Raw genomic sequence first — 21,710 nt, 5'->3', positions numbered from 1 at the left:
GCTTCCAGGAGAGCCTGAACAGTTGGGCAGCAGCCCCTGCACTCCAGGAAGGCTTTCAGAGCTTTCAGCTATTTATGGAGCCAAAGCAGGAGAGAGGAGCAGCAGGAAAGGGGACACGAGGGGCTGCAGCTGGGCCAGGCATTCCGGCTCCCCCTCAGGCCTCAGGGCTGGTGCCAGGCAGCTCCTGCAGGCTCTGAAATGGCCTCAGCGTTCCCCTTGAGGGGCAGCAGCTCTGAAATGGCCTCAGCGTTCCCCTTGAGGGGCAGCAGCTCTGAAATGTCCTCAGGGCTGGTGCCAGGCAGCTCCTGCAGGCTCTGAAATGGCCTCAGCGTTCCCCTCCCGGGGCAGAAGCTCTGAAATGGCCTCAGCGTTCCCCTTGAGGGGCAGCAGCTCTGAAATGGCCTCAGTGTTCCCCTTGAGGGGCAGCAGCTCTGAAATGGCCTCAGGGCTGGTGCCAGGCAGCTCCTGCGGGCTCTGAAATGGCCTCAGCATTCCCCTTGAGGGGAGCAGCTCTGAAATGGCCTCAGCGTTCCCCTGTGGGGCAGCAGGAAGGGGCCAGCTCCGTGTCCCCAGGCACAGGGCCGGGCTCAGGGGGCAGCAGGAAGGGACCAGCTCCGTGTCCCCAGGCACAGGGCCGGGCTCAGGGGGCAGCAGGAAGGGGCCAGCTCCGTGTCAGGCACAGGGCTGGGCTGAAGCAGGAAGGGGCCAGCTCCGTGTCCCCAGGCACAGGGCCGGGCTGATGGCAGCAGGAAGGGGCCAGCTCCGTGTCCCCAGGCACAGGGCCGGGCTCAGGGTGGCAGCAGGAAGGGGCCAGCTCCGTGTCCCCAGGCACAGGGCTGGGCTGAGGGGGCAGCAGGAAGGGGCCAGCTCTGTGTCCCCAGGCACAGGGCCGGGCTGAGGGTGGCAGCAGGAAGGGGCCAGCTCCGTGTCCCCAGGCACAAGGCCGGGCTGAGGGGGGCAGCAGGAAGGGGCCAGCTCCGTGTCCCCAGGCACAGGGCCGGGCTCAGGGGGCAGCAGGAAGGGGCCAGCTCCGTGTCCCCAGGCACAGGGCCGGGCACAGGGTGGCAGCAGGAAGGGGCCAGCTCCATGTCCCCAGGCACAGGGCCGGGCTGAGGGGGCGGCTGGAGGGGCAGCATCAGGTTCCCAGCCTGGTTCTGGTTCTGGTTCCTGCTGCAGGGAGAGCTGGCAGCGGCACTGGGACTCCTGGGGAGGCCAGACTGGGGAGTGATGGTGTAAATCAGCTCTGGAGCCTCTGGCCTGGGGCTTTTCCCAGAGGTCTCCAGCACCAGCAGCACCTTCTCTCTGGGATGAAGGGAAGGGTGACACAGTGGGGACACTCCCAGCACAAAATCCCCGCTGGGATACAAAGCCCCTCACAGCCACCCAGGCCCCAAACACCCTCAGCTGAGCCTGGGGTTGGGATTGGGCAAAAAGCTGCTCCTTTTAGCTTGGATGTGCCACAGCAGAGCCTTCCAAACTGGTTTGGGCCCCTCTGGCCTCCCCCACCAACACCCCCAGCAGCAGGGCCGGTTCCAGCTGGGCTCCAGATGGGAGTTCTGAGCAAACGCCTCAAAGCCTGCACCCAGCCAGATGAGATCTCACAGAATCACATCCCAAGTCACAAGGGGTCCACTAGATCAGAGTCCAACCCCTGGCCCTGCTCAGACACCCCAACAACCCCACCCTGTCCCTGAGAGTTGTCCAAAGGGAGCTCTGGGATCCCTTCCCTGGGGAGCCTGGGCAGTTCTTCCTCTGGGGGAAGAACCTTTCCCTGATCTCCATCCCAAACCCTCCCCTGACACAACCTGAACCTCCCCTGGCTGCTCAGGCAGATGCAGAGCAGTGCATCCTCTGCCTGGGGATCCCTGCCCGGGCTGGGAAGCAGGGAGCAGCCCCAGGAGCAAGCTGGGGAAGGGAAGGGAGAGTGAAGGATGCACGAGGCAGGATCCGATATCCAAGAAAACGTCTTTATTGTACACGTTGGCTTCTATTGCTTGTATCCCCTCCCCAGTCCCATGTAGTGCAAAAAATTCAGAGAAACAGAGTTCCACATAAATAAAGTCAGATAAGTTACAGAGAAATCAAAGTGACAACGCTTGGACATGGATCTGGACCAGGTGTGCCCAGCAGGGAGCCCAAGGGAGCCTCTGCCCCCAAATCAGGGCAGGGGCTCCTGCCTGGCCCTGCTGGGAAAAACCCCAGAGCCCGGAGCCCCCTGGCTGGGGGTGCTCCTCTGCTGGGAATTCAGACAAGGAACATCTTGGGTGAGACACCACGGACTAAAACTGGCAGGGAAGCCACACAGAGTTGTTCTCCTCCCCTCAGACAGGGTTGCTACGCACAGACAGACAGACACAGACACGCGTCCCCTCCGAGCTCTCCTCCTCCTCCTCCTCGGCAGGGGACGTGCAGCACCAGGAGCAATCCCACCCTGGCAGGTTCCAGGGCAGGTGCTGACACCTCGTGTCCACACAGTGTGGGTCGGGGGGCTTGGGGCCCCCAGAAGATGCTGGGGAATCGTTTTGCCCTTTCCTGCATAGTTTGGGCAGCAGAGACAGGAGGCTCCCTCCTCGCCGGGTTCCCACGGACCAAGCTCAGTGGGATATTGCTCAGGACCCAGCCAGGGGACACAGGAGTCACTCTGCCCCGTCCCTGCTCCTCAGGGAACAGGACAGCACCACACAGGATTTGCAGTGTGGCCGCTGAAGGTTCCAACGGAGGCCAAGGGCACGCGGCACCAAAATTCTCCTCAGCTGCTGCATTTCTCACTTCCCTCAGGTTTTGCTCCCAAGGCACAGCTCCCTCTCCACTCTGCAGCAGCCCCAGCTGGAGCAGAGGCCGAGCCACCGCCACATCTCACTCCTGGTTTGAAAGCAGCCCTGTTTCTCCCTCAGCAGCTCCTGCACTGCAGCTCCTGGCTGGGCTCCGCTCTCCCTTCATTCCTGACTCCTCCTGAGCTCCTCAGCACCTCGGGCAAGCCCAGCACCAGCCCCTTCCACCTCTCCATGGGGCTTTTGGGCTGATCCTCCTCCAAAGGGAGCCCTGGAGCCAGGGACACTTTGATGTGAGCCCAGCAGGAGAGTGAAATCCCTTTCTTGGTTACAGGAGTGGCATGGAAAGGGTTGAGAGCTCACTTGGGTGGAGGCACATGCACAAAACAGAGCAGATTTCACTGGTTTCGTCATTTTTTGAACAAAGCAGGCTGCTCTGACCTTCCTGGGGCAGCCCACACGGACCAGGGGACAACTGCAGAGCCTGGACACTCACAGGGGCCTCTGCAGGACAGGGAAACGGGGGAGCTGCTGAGCTGTGACAGGCTGGGGCAGGGAGAAGGGGACAAAGGGAGCATTTGGAGCCTGTTCCAAAAGCCAAAAAGGCCTCCTCAGCCGGAGAAGCTCAGACTGTCCTTGGGGAGAGGCCGGAGGGGGAAGCAGCCCTGGTTTCCAGAAGCTGCTGGGAATTCCAGGCGTACAGCGTGAGGCACTGTGAGTGGGCTTGTGAAGGAGGCCAGTGGGCTTGGAAAACCTGCAGGCACCTGTCCAGCAGAAATCAGACTGCCAAGAAAAGGGTCTGAAGTTGGGCAGTCCCTGTCTCATTTTAAGCTCCTCTTTCAGAAGGGTTTAAAAAGCAGAAATCTTTTGCTACTTGAAAATTCAGGCCCACAAGTACCACACGAGTGAAATCTGAGCTCTGTGAGTGAGAACTGGGGAGTAGGGGGGAAAAAGGAGAAAGGAATGAGTTCCAAACACTTGGACCATATTTCCAATGCTACATCTGAACACAATTGAGGTACCAGTGGTTGAGTCGTTCCTCTGTGGTGTGGAGAGCAGCTGATCTGTGCCTCAGCTCGTGGCTCACACACACAGCACACCCTGAAAACACCACAGCACGGGAGCCCTGGCTCTAGGACAGGCCTTACAGTGCTAATTTATCCAAGCTTTAGTTCATTAAAGTGGTTGTTTAATTGCCAGGGAGTCGCTAATTGAAACGGTCCCTCCCGTGCTGCTTTTGGCATCTCCCACATGCACACACCCCACCCATCCAGAGAGAACTTCCAGGGCACAGGAATCATCTCCTCAACAAATGAGAAAAGGAACTGCATCCCTTCTGCTGCCTCGAGAGCAGAGGGGATGGGGAATAGCAGGGCAGTGTAAAAAAGAAAGGGATATGAAGTCATATTAGCGTTCAAATAAAAAAAGGCAAACAAGAAAATTAATACCCAAAAAAGTAATGCCAGGCAATCCTTCTCGTTCGGAAGGCTGGACTGTTCTTTTTCCAAGAACTGATTCGTTTCCACAAACCCAGAATCTGCTTGGCAGAGAGGGGAACAGCAAACAGGCCAGGCCACTCCCAGAGAGTCCCGGTCCTGGAGCCTGTGCCAGCGACGGCAGCGATGCCACCAAGGTCCCTGCAGCCACCTGCCTGGCCAGAGCCACGCTCAGCTGGGATCCCAGAGGGTCAGGGGAGCGCTGGAGGGGTCAGGACCCTCCCCATCCTGCAGGGCTGTGCCTGGGCTGGGCCTCTTCTCTCGGTGTGGTTAAGGCATCAAAGAGACACCCTCGGAGCGGGGCAGCGGCCCCAGAGTCCGGAGCAGTGCACACAGGCTTGGGCTGAGTTTGGCTACAGTGACATTCAGAGGAGGGGGTCACGCATCGGCCGTGTCCCCCGGGGCCACCGCAGGGCTGGCAGTGCCCGGTGGCACGGCTGGAGCACGGCAATCCCAGAAGCAGCAATGGTGCAGGCTCCCCCTCGCCCAAAGGAGCTTTCGGGGGGTGCTGGATGAGTCTGGCCGGAGGGAGAGCCCCCTCTGCTCGCCCTCCAGGGAGGGGCCGGCCCTGGAAGCACATTTGGTGGGCCTGCTGACGCCGTGGGTGTCCCCAGAGCGGGGAGAGCCCCCCAGGAAGGCCGGGCTGGCATTTGGGCTCCCCGCTCAGAGCGAGCGGGTGCCACCGCTGTCCCCCGGGGCCGAGGCACGGCCGGGCTCGGTGTCAAAGGCTCGTGGAGGACACCGAGAGGGTGGGCGAGGAGGGCGGGGGGAAGTTGAGGAGCTCCAGCACGGCCACCCCCACGCTGCTGCGGCGGGTGAACATGCAGGAGGCGGCCACCCACTTGTTGGTGCGGGGGTTGTACTTCTCGATGGAGTTCAGGCTGGAGCTGCCGTCGTTGCCCCCCACGGCATAAAGCCACCCGTCCATGGCCACCAGGTCGTGGGTGCTCCTGGAAGGACCAACAGAGAGCGCAGGGCTGAGGCTGGGAGGGAGCTCAGCACAGCAGGGAGCTGCCCAGAGCTCTGGCAGCCCACAAACTGCCCGTGGAAATGAACTGCTGGGGCACAAACAGGCAGAGCACAGCACAGAGCCACAGATCTCCCCCTTCACTCTGGCACTCTCGTCCAAACCTCCTCAAACACTAAACTGCATCCAATACCAAACCCTCTGAGCCCAAAATGCTCGGACTTGCAAGCCTTAATTCCTCCCGCAGCCCAGCAGCATCTCCGTGGGCTCAGCCAGCTCAACCCCTGGTTCTTTATGGCCACACAAACTGCTGAGGATAAATCCCTCTGCAGAACATCCCTGCTGTGCCCTCCTGGCTCTCCCTCCAATCCCTCTGAGCACAGCAGGAGCGTGCCGAGCCTGCCACAAACCCTAAAACCCCGGGATGTGCCTGTGGTTTATGGCACAGCAAGGTGAGATCCCCGCTCCTGCTGCAGCAGCTGAGGCTCCAGAGGGGCACAGCCCCTTACCTGCGGATGTTCATGGGGGCCACGCTCTCCCAGGTGTTGGATTTGGGGTTGTAGCGCTCCACGGAGTTAAGGCAACTGGTGCCGTCATTGCCACCAGCCACGTAGAGCATCCCCTCGAGCACGGCCACGCCCGCGCTGCTCCGGCGGCTCAGCATGTTGGCAATGGGGCTCCAGGTGTTGATCTGGGGACAGGGAACCCATCAGCCACCCCACGGGGCATTTCCCACACACCCCCGCCAGGTCAGTCCTGCTCTGACCGCGCAGCTCCTGCCATGAAAACCCTTTTGGGGGGACCTCATTTCGTTCCTCCCCGCTGTCCCGCAGTTGCCAGGAGGATTCTCAGCTGCCTGGCTCAGAGAGCACAGCAGCAGCTGGCAGGAGCCATCCCAGGGGCACAGAGATCCCCGTGCCAGGCCACCAGTTGTGCCCCAGCTGAATGCCAGCCCAGCCCCGGGGATTGAGCTGTATCTATTTCCAATCGGTGTGAGTGCAGCTGGGGCTTTGCAGCTCTCTAAAAGCCTCCAGGACCTTCTCTTTGATCTTTCTGCAGTGACCGCCCTGCTGGAGCAGAGCTGTGTCCCTGGGCACGGCACGTGTCCCCAGCCTGCCACACTCCCTGCTCACCACGCTGGGTGTGCAGCCAGCAGGAGCTCAGCTGGGAGTAGGACCAGCTCAGGGCACGGACGGGATCCCTGCTGCCCACAGAACCACAGGCAGTGGGGCCAGGGGCTGTTCTGGTGGCCCAAAGCTCCCAGAGAGCTCTCACAGAGCAGCTTTGGATCGCTCTGCTCAGGACTGCACCCTGCGCTCTGTCCCTGCTGACCCCCCTTCATCTCCCAGCCATGCACGGTGGGTTAAAGCCTTCCTGAAGAGGGGAGAGGCACAAGAGTCACCCAAATCTCCCACATTTACCTGGGGCTCGTACTTCTCCACCGTGGCTAAGTGCGATGAGCTGTCGTAGCCCCCGACTGCATAGAGGTTGCCTTCTGCAAAGACAGAGGCACAGGCACGAGCTAAAGACACGTCCCTGTCCCAGCACAGCCACTCACAATGTCACAGGTGCCACTCTGGAGGTGCCCACGCAGGCCCAGGCTGAGCCTCCCCTGCCCCGGGCAGCTCCTCGAGCACGGCCAGCCCGGCTCCCTCCCCTTCCAGCAGGAGTGGTGTGAAATATTCATCAGGCAGCTCCTCTGCAGAGCCTCCCAGAGAGCTCCTGCTGCTGCTGCTGCTCCTCGACCTCCTGTCACAGTGCTGCCTGCCAGAGCCCCGGGGTATTTTTAGCAGAGGAGGCTGGAGCAGGGGAATGCCAGGATGGGCTGTGGCAGGCTCTGAAGGACCTGGGGATGGAGGGGAGGGGAGCTCTGAGTCAGCAGCGGGAGCTGAAAGCAGAGAGCACAGCAGGGGACAGGCACGGGGACACTGTGCCAGGTGGGAAGCATCCCCAGGGAGATGCAGCTCCTGCTGGGGTGAGAGTGGGGCTGGGATCATCACGGAAAGGATTGTCCTGCTTCCACAGTGAAGGACTCATCAGGCTGTCCTTTCCTCTCCAGGGACAGAGGATCATCCACTGGCAGCCCCTTGCTCCAAACTAGAAGGGAGCAAATTGTGGATCCCCTCAGAGCTGCCCCCAGAGCGTGATGAATCCCAGGTGTCAGGGAGAAGGGCAGAGGCAGGGAGCACACCAGGACGTGGCAGAGGGGGCAGGAACTGGAGCAGAGCAGCAAAAGGAACCCTCAGCAGTGCAGGAGAGCCTTGCCCAGGACCCCCCAGCCCCCCTGGCAGCACCCACCTAGCGTGGCCACACGCACGTAGCGTCTCCGGGTGCTCATGGCAGCAATGGAGGTCCAGGTGCCCGTCAGGGGGTCGTACCTCTCTGCACTGCAGGGACACGGGGACAAAAGGTGGGACACTGGAGAAGCCCAGGTCAAAGCTCTTGGACATGGGGCAGCTCCCGAGGGAGTTGGGGATAGACGAGGAAGTGGAGGAGGAGCTGACGCAGGCTGGGTTCTCTTGGGGCAGAGGGCTACAAAGTGGGGTTTTTCCACTGGAAGAAGGAGCTGAGTTGCAAAACATCCACTCAAGGGTCAGGAGCAGGGCTCCCAGCTCCAAGTGAGCGCATGCAGGAGCAGGGAGGGCTGGAGCAAGGCAATCCCTACCTGTTGAGGCACGAGGCCCCATCGTACCCCCCGGCAGCGTAGAGGAGCCCATGGAGGGCCGCCACACCCAGGCAGCTCCTCCTGGTGCCCATGGACACCTCGGGCTGCCAGGAGTTGGTGACAGGGTCGTAGGACTCCACTGTGGCCAGGTCAGAGGTGCCATCGTAGCTGCAGGGACAGAAGGGGAGAAGAGGCTGCTCAGAGAAGCTGTGGCTGCCCCTGGATCCCTGGTGTGTCCAAGCTGGACGGGGTTTGGAGCAAACTGGGATGGTGGAAAGTGTGATGGGTGGGACGAGATGAGCTTTAAGGCTCCAACCCAAACCAGGCTGGCATTCTAAGGGAAACAGGAGGGCAATGCCCCAGTTCAGGAGGGGGCATTGCCCACGAGGAATGCCCATGGGGCACTTCCCACACATCCCTGCCAGGTCACTGCTGTGGGGTCAGTCCTGCTCTGGCCACGCAGCTCCTGCCATGAAAACCCTTTTGGGGGGACCTCGCTTCTTTCCTCCCCTCTCTCCCACATTGCCAGGAGGAATCTCAGCTGCCTGGCTCAGAGAGCAGGGCAGCAGCTGGCAGGAGCCATCTTCGGGGCACAGAGATCCCCGTGCGCAGGGAAGGGGCTTTTCCACAGCCACCCCAGAGATCCCGGATCGCGCTGCCCATCCGTGCTCCGTGCCCCCTTACCCGCCCACGGCGTAGAGCTTGTTCCCGATGGCCGCGACGCCCACGCGGGCGCGGCGCGTGGACATGGAGGCCACCATGTGCCAGCGGTCCGTGCGCGTGTCGTAGGCCTCGCAGTCGCCGTGGATGGCAAACAGGCTCCCTCCACCTGCTCGGGGAGGGCGAGGGGAGCACACACAGCCCGAAACCCCCCGGGACGGGGCGGGGGGTCGGGGCGGGGGGCAGCAGGGCCTTACCCACGGCGAAGAGCACGGTGCTGGCCCCCTCGCAGCGCCGCGGCCGCGTCCGGCTGTTGCCCAGCACCCCTCTCTGCTCGGGCATCAGGTGGTACTTGAGGGCCTCGATCAGCAGGTCCTTGCACTCCGAGTGGTGCCGCACCAGCAGCTCCGTGTCCACGTTGCTCATGAGGAAATCCCTGCTCAGCAGGGGCAGCCGCACGCACTTCATGAGCTGGGGGGGACAGCAGAGCGGGCCTTGGGACACGGGCACGGGACAGGGCAGGGGGACAGGGGGAATTGAAAGGGGACAGGCTGAGATCAGGGAGAAACGCTTTACTCAGAGCGTGGCACAGGTTGCCCTGGAGCTGCCCCATCCCTGGAAGTGTTTAAGGACAGCTTGGAGCAGCCTGGGATAGTGGGAGGTGTCCCTGCCCACGGCGGGGAACGAGATGGGATTTCAGCTCCCTTCCAAATTGGACTGGAAGTGGTAGGACAGGGACCTGCTGCTCCTGCCCTGTCCTGCAGCTTCCTCCAGCCATGTGCCCACCCAGCCCAGGCACTCAGAGATGGTGGGCACAACCAGCCCCCTTCCCAGCACTTTCACCTCTTTCCCAGCCCACTCTCCCCTTTTCCCAGCACTCCCTCCCCCTTCCCAGAACACTCTCAGCCCCTTCCCAGCACTCTCAGCCCCTTCCCAGCACTCTCACCCTGGGCACATGCTGTCTCCTGCTGTCCACGTCGTGTTTGACCCAGCTGAGCACAGCCCTGTACACCTCCTCCTCCGAGGGCACGTTGAGGCTGTCGCTGGAGATGAGGTCCAGCACCTGCAGGGCGGGTGGGGAGGGCAGTGCTGCTTGGTGTGGACAGGCAGGAAAGGAGACGCTCCCAGCTCCCAGCACAGTGGAACAGCAGTGCCAGAGGCAGAGCTCTGCCTCCCAGACATGCTGGGGGTTGCAAACAGCAACTGGGTGCCCCAAAAGCAGTGGGGACATCTCTGACCATCCTCCCTGGCTCTTCTTCTCCCCCCGCTGTGGCTGAGGCTGCTGCAATGCCTGACAATTCTCCCTGATGTCACTGGCAGTGGCAGCAGGGAGATGACTCCGCTGGCATTTGTCCCTTCCATATTTCCTGGGACAGACCCAGCAGCCGTGGCTGCTCCCAGAACTGGCCCTTCACCTGCCAAGAGCTGCAGAGCTGCAGCAGGGGGAGATGTGGACCCTGCCCTCATTGTCAGCCTCCCACTGCCCCGGGGATGGGTGAGGGGAGGTGTCTGATGCTGACCCACACGGGGTGGTGATGCACAGCAAGGACTGGGAATCGCTCCTGCCCAGGGAGATGAGCCAGGGCCACACTGGCACCACATGATGAGCAGCAAGAAACATTAGCTGAGCTGATTGAAACATCCCAGCCACGTGCCCAGGGCAGCCAGCACCCATTCCCCGGGCTGTGCTCCCAGAGCCAGGGCAGCGTGCTCAGAGCTCACGTGGCCAGCACCAGTGACCAAAATGACCCCCTGTCCTACCCTCCTATCCCTATTTCCCGTGGGATTCAGCCTGCTGGCAGAGCTCTTCCCACAGCCTGAACAGAGTGGGGCCAAAGCCCAGAACCTGGCTGCACCCCCTGCCAAACCCTGTCCCCTCAGGCTTTTCCCTGACAGACAGAGCAGGGCAAGCTCTGCTGCACCCAGACCTGCACGCTGCCAGCGGGGCCTCACCTGTTTTAGGGGCAGCAACATGAATTCCTCTGTCTTGGACACCTCCACGAAGTGCTGGAGCACGTACTTGTGGGCAGACTTGAGGAGGTCGCTGCAGGAGTGGGTGTCAGCAAAGCCCCGGATGCCCAGGCAGTTGGAGGGGTCGAGCTGGCTGAGCAGGAACTTGCAGCAAGCATCCCTCACACCATTGAGCTGAAGCAGGCTGGCAGCAGGAAGAAGGGTCTGGCACAGTGGAAAAGAATGAGGGCAAGGAAATGATTTTCACCCTCATCCCACTGCCAGGCACGAGCAGAGCAGGTTTAGTGAGCACCTCCAGGCACAGAAGCACAGAGGAAAGGACAGAGCACTCCTGGTTTCTAAGGTGAAGAACAGCTGGGAAGGACACCTGTAACTCCCCCCAGGGCCAGGAGAATGGCAGGTGCTCAGGACCAGGGCTGGGAACTGCACAGAGCTTTGAGGAGCCACCTCTGGGAAGGGAAGCAGCTAAACTCCCTGACCACCCTGCTGCCACAGGAACAGCTGGCAGTGCTGAGCAGGAGGAGAGAGGAGTCCCCAGGAGGCAAATGTGGTTCAGAACAGCTTTGTGGAGAAGGGGGATGTGGGGAGCAGCTCCTACCTGCACATTCCCCTCTCCCACCACGATCTCAGCCGTGTAGGCGTACTGCACCAGCTGCTCCAGCGCCTGGGGGTCGATGTCATGCAGTGTCACATGGGTCTGGCGGCTCTCACTCATCTCATCTGGGGCAAAGGACACCAAAAATGAACAAAAACCCCCCAGCAGGGCTGTTCCCCCACAGGAGGATGCATGGAACGAGCTGCATCCACCTCTGCATCCCAACCCAGGGAGGTTTTCTGTCCAGCTCTGGGGAATGGGGACCAGGACTGGAGGAGGGACACCAGGATCCTGGGCAGAGAGGGACACCAGGATCCTGGGCAGAGAGGGACACCAGGATCCTGGGCAGAGAGGGACACCAGGATCCTGAGCAGAGAGGGACACCAGGATCCTGGGCAGAGAGGGACACCAGGATCCTGAGCAGAGAGGGACACCAGGATCCTGGGCAGGGAGGGACACCAGGATCCTGGGCAGGGAGGGACACCAGGATCCTGGGCAGGGAGCTGAGGGCAAAGGGGGTCACAGAAGGGAGTGAAATGAAGGATTTAACCATGCATGGGATGAGCTGCATCCACCTCCACACCACAGTCCAGGCTTTTTCTGCCCAGCTCTAGGGAATGGGGGTCAGGACAGTAGAAAGGGCACCAGGATCCTGTGCAGGGAGCCAAGGCAATCAGGGGAGGGAGGGAAATGGAGGGTTAAACCGTGCATGGAACAAGGGGTTTGTTTCTGCAAGGTTTCCTGCCCAGCTCTAGGGATGGGGAGCCAGGTCTAGGGACAGGGGACAGGATCCCGTGCTGGAGGGGAACATCAGGATCCTGCACACGGGCAAAGGGACTCAGGGAAGGCAGTGAAACGAGGAATATTCCTGCTGTTGCTCACAGAAATGACACATGAAAGGGCAGAGCAGTGAGAACAGGGAGGGGTTTGGAGAGGGGAGAGCTGCCAGCCTGTCCCTGGGGAAGAGAGGACTCTACTTGCTTGTGAACATGGCGTGGAAGTAGGGGCTGCACGACGCCAGCACCACCTTGTGGGCCTTGATCTCCTTGGTGGCCACGTGCAGGACGATGTCGCAGAGCAGCCCCCGCTGCCGCATGCGGTTCATGCACACGAAGGCGTCGTGGTAGTGGCGCTTGGAGTTGTGTGAGATGCTGTGCCCGTCGCGGTTCAGCAGCTGCACTCCCCCCTCCATGGCTGCGGCGGGCACGGAGGGGGGGAGACCCCTCCCAGCGCCTCTGCCGGGGCAAACAAAGGGTTAACCTGCTGCCTCAGGAGGTGACCTGGAACACAGGCTGGACAGGGGCACAGGAATCACGGGGGGAGTTATCAAACGGCCTTCAGAGGATTCACCCTGGGCACTGCGAGAGCCTGGCTGAGGGCACACCCAAGATGGACCCAAGGTGGACCCAAAGTGGACCCAAAGTGGACCCAAAATGGACCCAAAGTGCACCCAAAATGGACCCAAGGTGGACCCAAAGTGGACCCAAAATGGACCCAAGGTGGATCCAAGGTGGACCCAAGATGGACCCAAGGTGGACCCAAAGTGGACCCAAAGTGGACCCAAGATGGACCCAAGGTGGACCCAAAGCGGACCAAAAGTGGGCCTGAGATGGACCCAAGATGGACAGTAGTCAGGAGTTTTCACATTTTTACAAGTTTTGGTCCATGTCCATATTGGGGTTCATTGTCCCATTGCAGCTCCAGGTTCTGCAGTCCCACCCTCCCAGGCTGCTCTCCTCCATCCCCTGCTGTTTGCACTTTTTGGGCCTGAACCTGCAGAGGTATCCTTGGTTCTGGGGCTGGAAAAGGATTGTTCTGTGTGACTGAGCTGTGAGGAGAACTGCTGACACTTTCTATGAAGTTCAGAGTTACAAACCAATGCAGTACAGAGCCTGGTAAATATGAAAGCCAAACTTAAAGCATCAATCCAGGCTTTAGCCCTGGGTGATCCCTGTGGAGCCACCACAGCTCAAGCACCCTGTGCTGACAGCGACCCTGACAGCTCTGACCAGGCCCTGCTGGGGAAATGTCATTTGGTTCAAACAAAGAGGGGAAATTCAGGTTCAATATGGGGAAGGAATTCTTCCCTGTGGGGGTGGGGAGACCCTGGAATGGATTTTCCAGAGAAGCTGTGGCTGCCCCGGGATCCCAGGCCAGGCTGGATGGAGCTCACAGCACCCTGGGATGGTGGAAGGCGTCCCTGCCCATGGAACCAGATGATTTTTACAGTCCCTTCCAACCCAAACCATTCTGTGCTTCCAGGAAAAAAAAAACCTGCCTGATCAAGGAACATTTATTCGTGCAGAGATTTCCTCCCCCTGCTGCTGTTTGCATCCAGGCTGCTCCGAAAGGCCTTTGGCTGCCTCCGTGCCAGCAGCGCCCCAGAGCTGGGGGGGCGAGCAGGGGATGACTGAGCAGCAGCAGGAAGGAAAGGAGGGGGAGGCAGCAGCAGGGAAAAAACAGCTTGAACCGAACCCGAGCCTGCGAGCTGCCCCCGCATCCCTGCGGCGAGAGAATCCCCTCGGCCTCCGCTCCTGCACACCTCCACGCCAGCCCTGCTGAGCCTAAAAATAGCAACCCAGCATCCTGTGCCTGCTCAGCCAGGGATGCAGCCTGCTCCTGCCTTTTTGAGGAGCAGTTGTAGCACGTACGGGAGTCTGGGGGAGGATGAAAAGATGAATAAACACGTTTCCTGAGTGGGGAGGAGCCTGCAGTGCCCTTTTCTGTTTGCATCACCCGGGTGCTACGAGGTCCCTGCTCTCCCTGGCAGAGGCAGGGCCTGCTGGTGCCTTCCAGCAGGGACAGCAGGATGTCACCGTGCCCTCGGCAGCAGGGAAGAGCCCGGCAGCGTGGTTTTGTCCTCCACATCCCATTTTGGGAAGCTGCAGCATCCCCGGGATACCCCATCTCCTAATTCCCATCTGCTGGCTGAGATGCCCACAGAAAGGAGGGGTTTTGTTATTCACACCCCTGCCGGGGCTGCAGAGGGGCAGGGCTGAGCTCCAGAGGTCCTTTCCCAGAGCTGCTCTAGGGCAGGCGGCACACAGAGCTTCCCCTCCTCTACCCCATCCCCAGCTGCACGCCCCGGGGTGTTCCTGCTCTGCCTGGGCTGCTCTCTCTGTGTCATCCCTGCTGAGCACACTCGTCCCCATCAGTATTTCAGTCCTGCCCCTGCTCCTCGTCCCTCCAGGGGGCTGGCAGGGGGGACAGGAGCTCCCAGACCTGCGGCAGCGGCAGGGCTCAGAGGGGACAGGCTGGGAAAAGGTGGCATCGCTGCTCCTGCAGATTTGTGAGGAAGGGTTTGGCCCCCTGGGGCAGCACTCAGAGGGCACAGCAGGCTGGGGGTGCTGCTGGAGGCTTTGGGGTGACTTCCAAAGAGTTGGAAGCGCTGGGCTCACTTCCAGCCCTGCCACGAGTCACTGCGTGGCCCTTGGGTGAGTGACAAGGGTGACACAGTGCTGCGGACACAGTGACCCCCATGGCCAGGAGGCAGAGCTCAGTGCCCTCTCCCTGTGCTCCCCAGGGCTGGCACAGGGCTGTGCCACCCACCCTGAGCTGTGACACGGCCCAGCAGGACAAGAGGGAGGTGCCACCCCAGCCACGGCACTGCCGCTGGGCCCCACGGCTGTCCCCAAACCAGGGCACAGTCCTGGCAGCCTGAGCCAGCTGTGCTTGGGGATTTTTTGGCTCCCTGAGGAGCTGCTCACCCTCCCAGCAGCCCCATGGGACGGTGCCACCCTCCTGGCATGGGGCTGGTTGCAGCCCTGCAGTGGGTACAGTCCCCACTGTCCCCTCTTCAGTCCCACTGTCACCTCCACCCCACAAGAACCTGTTCCCTCCAGATCTCCTCTGCTTTAACGGGTCAGAACAAAACCAGTGTGGAAAAAGGGCTGGAGCAGCCCAGTGCCGCTCCCTGCGCCGAGCTCCCCACCTCGCTGGCAGCACCAGAAATTCCTCATTTCCCTGGTAAAACCTCACTCCCAGGAAACGAGGTCTGTGGGGTGTCCCTGATGGGGAACCCACAGGGACACAGGACACAGTGGAGCAGTGTCCAGGGCTGCAGAGGGGGAAGGAAGCACAAGCCCACGTTTGTGGGCAGCGGCAGCGGTGCACGTGTCCCACGGGCTGGGACGGATGTGCTGCCTCCCTTGGAATAACTCTGAGGTTGTGGCACAAAAAAAACCAACAAAAAAAGGAGGCGTTTGTTTGGCTTCCCTGCGCCAGAGCGTGGCCATGCATAACAGCTCTGTTAATTAATGCAAATGATCCCTGCCCAAAGGGAGGCCTGTTCTCTCCACACAAAAAAACCATATTTTGCTGGGAGTGAAAAGAAGTGTGCTGAGCAATAAACAGGGAACAGAGGATCCTCCAGGGAGAAGTTCCGAGCCTGCCCTTTCCCCAGGAAGGCCCTGGAGAATAGCTTTTTGTTGACAGCCTGGATGGGGATTTTGTGTCTGGCAGGAGGGCTGGGAGGCAGCAGGGCCACATCCTGTGCAGCTGCTCAGATGGTGGGGACAGGGGATCAGGGCACAGCCCCCATGCCCTCAGGCCTGACGCGCAGCCAAGCTCCAATCCGTCCCCTCCGTGTGTCCCCATCCCTTTGTGCCACATTGTCCCTGCTGGAAAATCAGCTGCTTGTGCACAGCTCTGCAGCTCCCACACGAGCGCTGCCTCTGGAGAGGGCACAAAGCCCTCAGTGGCACTCAGCTCGAGCCCAGCAGCACAAACAGCTCTGCAAGGTGGCACCTGGGGCCAGGCCCCCTTCCAGGGCTGGAGCCAGGGCAGTGCCCTCCAAAACGGCACAGCCAAACTCCCCCAGGACGGAGCAAAAGCCTGGATCCCTGGGGAGGGACAGGATCACAGTGGAGCAGCATTTTTTTCATCCATAATCAAGTGCCAGGGCTGTTTGCACAGCTACAGCAGATCTGCACTGCCCTTATCCCTCAAACTCGGATTTCCCAAATTATTTCTTCTTCCAGAGGGTCGATTACAAAATAAATTGCATTGCCAGCTTTCCTGCTCCCTTCCCCACAATAAACCCAAGCAGAGAGGATGGGAACCATTCAGCTGTGCCTGCCCAGGAGCCAGATGCAAAGCAGGCACTAAATCCAGGCAGCTGTCCCCACCAGGATGTGTCACATCAGTGCCACTGACACAGAAAATAAAACGCTCTGGGGTTCAGTCCTTTCTCAGCCTGCACCCAGGGAGCTCCCACGGGCACCGACAGCGTGCAGCAGCTCCAGCTCACATCAGCTGCTCTGTGAGCTGAGCCTGGGAGAGCTGGGCCTGGGAGAGCTGGGCCTGGGAGAGCTGGGCCTGGGAGAGCTGGGCCTGGGAGCTGCTCTGGCAGCAGGGGGATGCTCTGAGCTGAGTTCTGCACCTGTGCAGAGGTCAGGGCTGAGATTTTGGATGCAAGAGTGGCAGCAAGGGAGCTGTTCCAGGGAACCAGCCCTGCCCTCGCGGGGAGGCAGGAATTGGGGAGCTGGCCGTGCCAGGGAAGCTGGAACCCCTCGGTGGGGACACGAGAGCACACAAATGGGGTGAGCAGCAGGGACAAGGAGCACAGCCCACCCCTAAAATCCCCTCCAAACCTCCTGTCCTCCATCCCCTGCGCCCCTGCTGCTCCTGCAGCTCCCTGGCATGGCTGTGCTGTGAGGGAGCCTCAAGGCAGGGAGGGCAGCCCAGACAGCGCTGAGTCTGCAGGGCTGAGAATCCCCAGCTCCCAGGAGGGCTGGGGCTTTTTTATTTTTTTTAATTTTTTTTTTTTTAAATGAATTAGGCATAACTGACACGCACTGAATCCTCCTGTCTAGACATCTGCAGAGAAGTGACAAGCTGCCAGGGAGGATGTGGAGCCTCAGCAAGGGGGTGGGGAGGACAGGGAAAAGCTGCACTCGGTTGCCAGCTCCAGGCACAGAGACAGAGCTGGCTCCAGGCAGGAAGGGCTCTCAGCACCCTGACCTGGGCAGAGCCTCTCAGCCCCTCCCCGGGCTGTCACCAGTGAGGCCTGGTGCACACGCCAGTCTCTCCTAATTAAAGCCTAGCTCCTCGTTATTCCCTGGGGAGTTTTGTTTGGAAGCTCCAAGCCGCTCTCAGTCACCCCAAAAAGTGAGAGGAGGGAGCACGAGGCAGAGGCTCAGTGCCCTGGGACATTCTCATAGCTCAGGGGATGAAGGGCATCCTCGTCATCCTCATCTCAGTGCCCACAGCCTTGTCCTCACCTCCCACAGGCAGCAGCTCTTCCTTCACCCACCTCCAAACTCAGCTTTTGTTTTGCAGCTCCAAGCAAGACTCCATGCTTGAGGGATTCCGAGGCATCTGCGCCAATATTTGGGTCATTTTCAAGTAATTGCTCGCGAGGGTCAGGACTGGAGGAGGTTTGGGACTGCTGAACTCCCGGCTTGGGGAGGAACAAGGAACGGAAATGGATTCTTGCCTTGAGATGCTCAGAAAAACGTGCGGGTCCCCAGCTGCAGCGGGGCTGGGCTGCAGCTCCCACGGTCCAGCACAAAGCACACCAAAAGCTGAGCAAAACGAGCCCTGTGGCTCTGAGAGGAGCTGGAAATGTGGGTCATGTCCTGATTCCCCTTCCCAGTGTCCCCAGCAGCCACGGCAGAGCAGCCTGTGTGGCACGCCGCGCTGGTTTACGGCACGGCAGTGCCAACCTGGGCACACACAGCAAGGGCAGCAGGGCCAGGCCCAGCTTGGTCATCATCCTGTGACAGAATCTCTGTCCCCAGCTTGTTTTTCAGCCAGGTAAACACGAGGGGAGGGCACTCAGGCAGCCTGAGCTGGGCACAGGCACACTCCTGGCTCCCAGAGCTGCCCTGGAGCTCCCTCTCTGCAGCATCCTTGGTCCCAGCAGGGACTGTGTCCTCTGCTGTGCCAGCTGCTGGTGGCTCCAGGTGACAGTGGGCCAGCTCAGAGCAGGTCACCGCTGCCCAGCAGTGCCCTGGTGTCACAGGACAGTGACGAATTTGGGGAGGCTCAGCAGGAGACACCGCTTGGCTTTTCAAGGGAAGGATCACTCCGTGACATGAGGCAGCAGCAGCAGCAGGGAGAGCAGGACAAAGCTCTGGGATCTGCTGGCTGCAAACGGGCAGCGAGATCTTTTACAGATGGACAGGACACAATTCTGCTGTCTCTCCAAACCAGGAGGCCACCAGTGGGCATTGCCTGGCTCAGCCCTGTCACACCACGGTCAGGGATGGCTCCCAGAGCCTCCTCCAGCCCCTCTCTGCCAACACAGCCCAGCCCAGCTCTGCACCTCCTGCTCCCAACAAGCTCTGAGCTCCTGTGGAGCAGTGGGAAAGTCTTTCCAAGCCAGGAAACAAAAGGATTCCCTCCCATCTTCTGGCCAGCAGCAGCACAGGCCACATCCCCACACACTGAGCTATGAGGAGCATGTGACACCACGGCCTTGAGCTCGCTGGCACAACGGGAGCTGCCAAGGCCAGCAGGTCCCAGACCCTGGGAATTGCAGCTGGAGGAGCTCGAATTCCTGTCCCTGAGGAGCCACATCCTTTAGGGATGGTTGCAGCAGGCCAGGCAGAGCAGATGGAGCCTCTCGGGCCTCCCAAGCCCAGCCTGCCCAAGCTCTGGAGGCAGATCCAGGAGGCAGCACTGGGACTTCAGCGGGGCTGCTCGAGTTCTGGAGCTGCCGAGGCCCAAATGCAGCAAAGCAAGGGCCCCGAGCAGCTCCCCAGCACATCCCCAGCCTTCAGAGGACGCCTGCTCTGATTTCTGCTCTGTCTGCAGAGAGCCAGGCTGGCACGAGGGAGCGGGGGCAGATGGCCTCTGTCTGTGCTGGCAGAACAAAGCCATGCCAGTGCCACCCCCAGCGGGCTGCCCTGGGCTGGCAGCAGGCACAGGGACCAGCCCAGCTCCCCGAGATACTCGGGAGCAGCTCCCTTTGGATGCTGGGCTCCCAAGCCAAGAGAGCAGGTGCCTGTTCCGCCTGCCAGCTCCTGGTGTGCTCTGAATTAGCTGCTCTTTGCTTTGTGATTCATTAATCACTCGGTGCTCAGGAAGGAAACTCAGATCTCTACACCCAACATCTCCCCGAGTCTTACTCACTGCTGCGCTGAATAAAGGATTTCCAGCAGATGTTCACGGGTCAGGAGAGAAACTCAGGGTGCACAGAGGGGTTTGCTTTGGCTGCAGGGATGAAAACCAAAAGGCCACTGGGCACCGAGGGGTCAGTGAGCCCCAAAACACCAGACCTGGAACAAACCAGCACCTCTGGGTGCTAAAGGCACCCAGAAACATCCACGTGTTGCTGAATCACCTCCAGCAATGCAGAGCCCCCCGCAATAATGCTGTGGGACAGCAGGAAGTGGCAGGAGAGCTGGCATCCTGCACAGAGAGCCACCAAAGCAAGGCCACTGCTCCTGCGGGCTGGCACAGAAGGGACAGCGCAGGGACAGCCACCCTCTCCTTCCCTGCCGAGGCGCAGGGCTCTGTTCCCTGGAGAGAAGGGCGTTTGCTCAGCCAGCAGAACCAGCCCAGCTGCCAGCCTGGCCCGAGCTGCCGGGACCAGCTCCAGCTCCAGCTCCAGCTCCAGCAGCGATGCTGTGCTCAAGGAGAGCCCTCTGCCCTGGCAGCCACTGCAGAGGCCACCAAAAAGCTGCGTCCCACGCTCCCCACAAGTTTCCAGGAAAACGCCTCTCCCCGTGCCCTTCAGCTGCCAGCCCCGAGCCCCCGAGGGCGGCACCGAGGGCAGGGGGCACGGCCGGGCCAGCCCCGCTCTCCCCGGAGCTGCGGCTTTCCCCTTTCCCGACGGGATCCGGCCAGGACTGGGCAGAGGACAGGGGAGGAGGGCACAGGGATGCTGCCGGCCCCGGGAGTGATGCCGCGGCGCAGAGAGAGCGGCCGCACAGGCTGGGAAGGGCATCGCTGCTCCAAACCTCCGCAGAAATTTGGGAACCGCACCGGTCGTGCCAAAACCTTTGGAAGCGGCGCCGCTGGTCGCCCCGGACGTGCTGCGTGGTACCCCGAAAGCAAACTTGCTCTCCGAGGAGGGATGCGCAGGGGCAGCGCCGGCAGTGATGGAGCGGCAGCCCCTCCGGGGGTGCCCCCATCATCCCCGGGGACCCCTCCGGTGTGCCCCCATCCCGTTACCCCTCCGGTGTGCCGCCATCATCCCCGGGGACCCCTCCAGTGTGCCCCCATCCCGCTGCCTCTCCGCTCCCCGTGCTCCCGCGGGTCTGAGCGCCCGGCCCTGCGGGAAGAGGGACAGCGGGAGAGAGAGGAGGAAGAAGAGGGAGAGGAAGAGGCAGACGGAGAGGAAGAGAAGAGGAGCTGCGGGCGGCAGGGCCGTGCCCCGGCGGTACTCACGGCTCCGGGGCGGCCACGGCCCAAGCCGGGGGATGCTGCGGGTGGCCGCTACAGCCGCACCGCTGCCGCCGGCCCCGCGCCGGGGATTCGGGGCGGGCAGGTGCGCGGCGGCGGCGGCGGCGGCTCCGGGAGCCGGGGCGGCCCCGCGGCTGCGGCTTCCTCCGTCACCCGGAATAACCCCGAGGCGCGGCGCGGCGCGGCCCGCACGTGTGTCCGTGAGCGGGCCCGGCGCTCCGAACCCGGCGGCACCGGCCCCGCTGCGGGCCCGGCACCGGCACCGGCACCGGGGGGCGGGGCCAGCGGGGGGCGGGGCCGAGCGGGGAATGAGGCGGGGCGATGCGGAGAGGCCACGCCCCCGATGCGAGCGCCGCACAAAGGGCGAGCGGGGCGGGGCTAATGAGGGGGCGTGGTTAGCGCGAGATGGGCGTGGCCTGAAGGGATGTCCCATAATAATTTGTGCGGGGAATGAGTTTTGGGGTCATGGGGGCCAAGCTGGGGCCCGTGAGCACCTTGTCACCACCCAGAGCGCTGAGGGCCACCTCCAGGGGTTCCTGGGACACCTCCAGGGATGGGCGCTCCAACGCCTCGCTGTGCAAGGCCACCCTTTGCACGGAGAAATTCCTCCTGGTGCCCAGCCTCAAACCAGCCCTGGCACAGCCTAAAACTCCGTCCTCGTGTCCTGTCACTCGTTAAGCGGACAAAGAGTGACCACCATCCTCTTCCATGGAAGAAGAGGGCGGCCACTACGTGGCTACAGCCTCCGGTCAGGTTGGTGTGGAGGCTGAGAAGGTCCCCCCAGCCTCCTTTTCTCCAGGCTCAGCTCCTTCAGCCGCTGAGCATTGAACGTGGGGTGCAGGCCCTTCCCCAGCTCCATTCCCCTTCCAGTGGGCACACTCGAGCCCATCAATGTCCTTCCAGTGGGCACACAGCACCCCAATACCCTTCCAGTGGACAAACTGAACCCCAATATCCTTCCAGTGGGCACACAGCACCCCGATACCCTTCCATGGACACACTCCAGCCCATCAGTGTCCTTCCAGTGGGCACACAGCACCCTAATATCCTTCCAGTGGGCACACAGCACCCCGATACCCTTTCATGGACACACTCCAGCCCATCAGTGCCCTTCCAGCGGGCACACAGCACCCCAATACCCTTCCATGGACACACTGCAGCCCATCAGTGCCCTTCCAGTGGGCACACAGCACCCCGATACCCTTCCATGGACACACTGCAGCCCATCAGTGCC

General features: G+C 61.4%; 1 protein-coding gene across 2 annotated transcripts; it reads right to left on the bottom strand.

Moving 5' to 3' along the window:
- Nucleotides 1-1,953: 1,953 nt before the first annotated feature.
- Nucleotides 1,954-20,755, bottom strand: KLHL17 (kelch like family member 17). Of its 2 annotated transcripts, XM_038159972.1 has the most exons (12): nucleotides 20,462-20,755; nucleotides 12,107-12,360; nucleotides 11,129-11,250; nucleotides 10,513-10,734; nucleotides 9,506-9,622; nucleotides 8,817-9,030; nucleotides 8,584-8,728; nucleotides 7,900-8,067; nucleotides 7,533-7,621; nucleotides 6,656-6,729; nucleotides 5,744-5,925; nucleotides 1,954-5,217 (listed from the first exon to the last, which is right to left on the bottom strand). In XM_038159972.1, the coding sequence occupies exons 2-12, from the start codon at nucleotides 12,315-12,317 to the stop codon at nucleotides 4,989-4,991; spliced, it is 1,773 nt and encodes a 590-aa protein (XP_038015900.1). In that variant the 5' UTR covers nucleotides 12,318-12,360; nucleotides 20,462-20,755; the 3' UTR covers nucleotides 1,954-4,988. The 2 variants fall into 2 exon arrangements, with proteins under 2 accessions (XP_038015900.1, XP_038015901.1); XM_038159973.1 differs by lacking the exon at nucleotides 10,513-10,734.
- Nucleotides 20,756-21,710: the final 955 nt, after the last annotated feature.

The sequence above is a fragment of the Motacilla alba genome, chromosome 21 (assembly GCF_015832195.1).
Source record: "Motacilla alba alba isolate MOTALB_02 chromosome 21, Motacilla_alba_V1.0_pri, whole genome shotgun sequence".
In the NCBI taxonomy this organism is placed as follows: Eukaryota; Metazoa; Chordata; class Aves; order Passeriformes; family Motacillidae; genus Motacilla; species Motacilla alba.
This window is presented reverse-complemented; position numbering and strand designations above follow the sequence as displayed.

Coding starts and splice junctions, on each gene's coding strand:
- KLHL17 (XM_038159972.1), bottom strand. CDS start 12,317: ATGGAGGGGGGAGTGCAGCTGCTGAACCGCGACGGGCACAGCATCTCA. Junction 10,735..11,128: donor TGGGAGAGGGGAATGTGCAG/GTAGGAGCTGCT, acceptor CCACTGTGCCAG/ACCCTTCTTCCTGCTGCCAG. Junction 5,926..6,655: donor TGGAGAAGTACGAGCCCCAG/GTAAATGTGGGA, acceptor CCCTGTCCCCAG/ATCAACACCTGGAGCCCCAT.